Source organism: Halyomorpha halys, unplaced genomic scaffold (assembly GCF_000696795.3).
Source record: "Halyomorpha halys isolate HHAL.00 unplaced genomic scaffold, Hhal_1.1 Scaffold43.1, whole genome shotgun sequence".
NCBI classification, from domain to species: Eukaryota; Metazoa; Arthropoda; class Insecta; order Hemiptera; family Pentatomidae; genus Halyomorpha; species Halyomorpha halys.
In genome coordinates, this window is record NW_027106553.1 from 163,431 (window position 1) to 168,183 (window position 4,753).

Consider the following 4,753-nt stretch of genomic DNA (forward strand, 5'->3'; position numbering starts at 1 on the left):
CTTGTCTCAAAAAATTTTGAAATAATATAATTTAAAAAAAAAAAAATTATTTATTAGTATCCCAAGTTTTGCCCCACTTTGCAGAACTTGATGAGAGCTAAATGAGAACAAGATAGAATCATTCTAAAGTTTCATTAAACCATAAAAATATTAATAGAAAGTTGTGGGAAAAAATATATACTTATAAAAATGGAACAAAGTAAACTAAAAGAATATAAATATAAATGAATAATATAATTGAATAATATAAATGAATAATATAATTTTAAAAAAAATTAAATATGTACTGCTACAACCCATGATGGGTCAGGAATGGTTGTGCAAGGAGTGATTAGGGCCGCAATCACAATCGATCGCCAGTTTTTACCCAATTAAAGGTACCCTCTTTTAGGTCCACCCAATGAGTTTAGGTGGAACCCATGGATTCTTGAATGAACCCACTCACTCATGGTTACAGTGAAACAGAAAATAATTATCTGGCACACCTGGACTCGAGCCTGAGTTCTTGGAGTTAAGAGCACAGTTCCTTACCACTGAGCTACCCACTCTCAAATGAATAGAATAAATGTTAATAATAAGTACAATACTTATTATATATAATATGATATGAATATAGATATGAATATATATAAATTAATATATATACATATGTAAAATATAATTCCTGCAAAGTGGGGCAAAACTTTGGGTACTAATACTTTTTTTTTTATTTTGTGTACCCTTTTTTCGACCACAACCAGACCATCTTCCTATGATTAATTACTGAAGCTCAACTAATGAATCTTCCAATCCGAAAAATTAAAGAACACTAAATTTCTTACATGAATATTTATGTTGTTTTCCCCAAATTTGTAACAATTTAATAAATACATGCTAGTGAAAGTTACAAATTTGATCAAAAAACAAAACTCACTCCCCTTCAAAATTTAAAGTAATGGTTTCCAACCAGGAACCAATACTAACATTCCACGTCAACTCAACAGTTTGTTAATCATCATTCCACATCAACTCAACAGTTTGTTAATGATCATTCCACGTCATCTCAACAGTTTGTTAATGTTCATTCCACATCAACTCAATAGTTTGTTAATGATCATTCCTCATCATCTCAACAGTTTGTTAATGATCATTCCTCGTCATCTCAACAGTTTGTTAATGATCATTCCACATCAACTCAACAGTTTGTTAATGATCATTCCACGTCATCTCAACAGTTTGTTAATGATCATTCCACATCAACTCAATAGTTTGAACCTTACCATCTCAAATTTTCTGTATTTTTCACTGGTTTTGTGTAAGTACCCTTGCCTTTCTTAGCTTTTGCTGAAAATACGACATTAACATTCAAGTTTTATCAAATGATTATGTAGGGTTTCTGCTACCTAGTACCTACTTCTATCAAAAGGGTTCTGTCATTTTTATACTTCTACCAGAAGGGTTTCACCATATTTGGTACTATTATCAAAGGTTTCTACCACCAGGAAAAGGTTGAGAATTACTGATTTAAAGTGAAATTATTGTATTTAATAACACTGATAATGTGATGAGTTGTGTGCTTTCCTTTTCTCTCCATGATAAAATTATGTTATTATTTCTGCGAACTAAAATTAAAACTATTATTGGAATAATTTTTAGAAATACTTGGATGATGGTAAAATTCCAGTCCTTTTTGTTTGCAACAAAAGCGATCTGACCCCAGAAATAAGGCAAGATTATCTGGCTACACCAACCGCGTTTTGTGATGCTCATCATCTCGCTCCTCCGCATCGTCACACTTGCACAGATGTTGGAACTAAAGAAATTTACCACAAGCTCGCTACTATGGCTGCATTTCCGTAAGTATTGAATTCTCATATTCTTTTATTGTAATTGTAGCTTGGTATCCTATATATGTATTTTATTGCTTTTATTTTATTTTTTTTTATATTTTAATAATTAATTTCCTTTGAAATTTTTATCATCTCTAACTTTTTTTTATTGTCATCATATGCCTGCATTTATTGGTGGTTGGCAATGCTTCAAAAATGTTCAATTTTATGTTTAAAAAATATATATTTTTGTTTTATAACATTGATGTATGATTTGTTTTTATGACTACTGTCACATTAGTAAGCTCGACTGCATTGAAATTTAAGATATTTTGCTTGGGTTTTCTTTATTGAAATATTTTTGTTGTAATTTTATTAATCCTTTAAAGGAAATAAACTTTTATAATTAAAATAAATTTTAATTTTTTCTAAATGGTGGTAATCGTAAAAGATTATTTGAAAAAAATATATTTACATTTACATTATTACAAAGGTTTAACATTTCCCTATTTTCCTGCCTAATTCCCACTTCGGTTGATGTATTTTTGAAGACACTGCAGCAGTTTCCGATCATGTCATTAGCTACCTGCAGCTTAATACTCGGGGGCAGTTGTCTTTTTGAGTTCAGTATAAAATCAAAAAGACAACTGCCCTGTTTCGCTGATGGATTCAGAAAAGTGTACTTAGTAACTATAACTAAGCTTCCCATTAGGCAAGTACTTAACTGTTTTTCAGGCAAAAGTATTTGCCATCTGGTTTGCAGCTACATGTTCAAAAGTCAGCTATGAAAGGGTGGATATCACCATCTATTGAGATAGTGAGTCTGCCCTGAGGCATTAGAATCATTGAGGTGCTTAAAGCAGCTTATGTTAGTCCAGGTCCCCGGGCATAGGGGAACGGCAAACTGACCAGCTCTCTAGAAGTGGGGCCAGAACTTTCCTTAGGTATTTCTAAAAGAGATCCTTGAAGGAAAGCAGGCAAGGAGTGGAACTTGGAAAAAGTTAAAATCAGTTCATTCAGTGTGAATTATTTTTCTCCTTTCTATTGCAAGGAGTATTTCCATGTAGAGGGTTTTTTTTTTTTTAAATTTTAAAACATGTTTAAACTTGCATGATGTTTTGCAATTCTAAATTTTAATAAAATGCTTTTTTAAAAGAAAAAAAAAAGCTAACAATTATGTTTTGACAGTCGGTTTCATGCTGCTTGGATTCTTTTCTACCGCCATGCGAGGTTTGTACATCACATTATTGTAGATTTTGTTCTCGTATTCCTTGATTTATGATTTTTTATGAGGTTTTATTAATGATCTTTCAGCCTTTCAACAACAATTGGAAAGTTTATTAATTTTTTTTTTTTTATTTCACTAACTTGAACTAGATAATAGTATTTTAGAATTCTTTTGTAATAGTTATACAGGGTAATTATTTTAATATTTCTTCTGCATATTTTATATAATTCTTTTAATAATGTTGTATCCACCATTACTAAGAACAATTAGAATTCTTCTGAAACCATTCCCTTCCTTTTTTACTTATTTAACAAGTCAAATCTGTTAGTTACGAGCTTTTTACTATTTGACAATGCAACATCATTTTTGGACAAAATAAGAAAACTATTTAAATTATAAATTATTATATTATTATTGTTTGTTTTTCTTATAAATAGCATGGGTTTTAGTTTAGCCAATCAAAAACAACTTAAATATGAGTAACTTTGTCTTATCATCGCTTTTATTTTTTATATATGTACTTTTAGTAATTTCTGTATTGTCCTAGTTTACTATAAATATTTTAAGTTGATTATTTTTTAATTTATATATATATATTACTATGGACATTGCTTTCTGTAAAAAGATGTGTTTGAAACTGGGTTAGTATTTCGTCCTGAGGACTAGACTAACTGGATAAACTGCCCACCTTAGGGTTGATTGAACAAAATGGATGATAGTGTTGAATTTTTATCTAATTAATAGACTAATTGAAGAGTAGTATGCTACTGTTCGAGACTAATAATTTTCTGCATTTTGGACGGGACAAAATCTAAAAAAGTATACAAAAAACCCTGGTTTAAACCAAAATATTACCAGTATATTTTCATAAACTATTATAATAGTAGTATTTTGGTAATTAAAATTTTCAATGCATTGATTTAAACAAAACAAATGTTATTAGTAAAAATATTATCAGTAAATGTTTGAACAGTTTTACTAACCATATATTGTGTATTCCAAAACCCTCTAACTACATTTCTTTTATAATGTAGAGTTTTGAGTTAACCTTTAAGTTCAATGCGTTTTTGATATGTTATTAGTTTTAAGAAGCAACAAATAATAAATACATTAAACTCAATTAAATTCAATCCGAGCTTGACTTTGGAATAAAAAATTTAGTTACAGGATTTTAGAATTGAAGTTATGATTTAATATAATAACTTTTTATGCTTTAAGAATAATAATTTTTTTTATTTAAGTAATGACCTACAAAAAAATAATGATAGAAAGGGGATAATTGTATCTTTTATGAGAGTGAATCAAATGTAAATGGTAATTATTTGTATACAAAATTAATTAATGGTATGTACAAACTATACTTTCTGCATTATCTGTTCACTTTTTCCACTGGTTTTGAAGTTTGAGATAAATTGGAATAAATGCTTTGTTAAATTTTCAAAGACTCCTCTTATAGTCTGAGCTAGTCCCTCTTCGACTATTTTTGGTTTGAGGCTGTGAAATCATCTCTTGTTGGTGAACAATTTAAAATTAATGTTTAAGTCAAGGTGCATGTGCACATTAGGCTAAGTCCCCATCAAACAGTTTGTATATAAGGAATATCTGAGCTTCAAAATCAGTGAAAACAGTTTGTATATGAGGGTTTCTCTACCTGTTTGCACTGTACTGGGGTTCTCTAACTGTTATTGTAAAATATATTGAAAACAATAATGGTTTC

The 4,753-nt window shown here is 29.5% G+C and overlaps 1 protein-coding gene across 3 annotated transcripts in view; it reads left to right on the top strand.

The window, feature by feature from the left end:
- Positions 1 to 4,753, top strand: part of Miro (mitochondrial Rho GTPase) — a gene marked incomplete in the record, with an annotated part of 32,661 nt that overhangs the window by 21,981 nt on the left and 5,927 nt on the right. For all 3 annotated transcript variants that reach the window (XM_067044910.1, XM_067044912.1, XM_067044909.1), the window contains 1 exon segment: positions 1,636 to 1,835. In XM_067044910.1, coding sequence (XP_066901011.1) covers positions 1,636 to 1,835 — 200 coding nt within the window.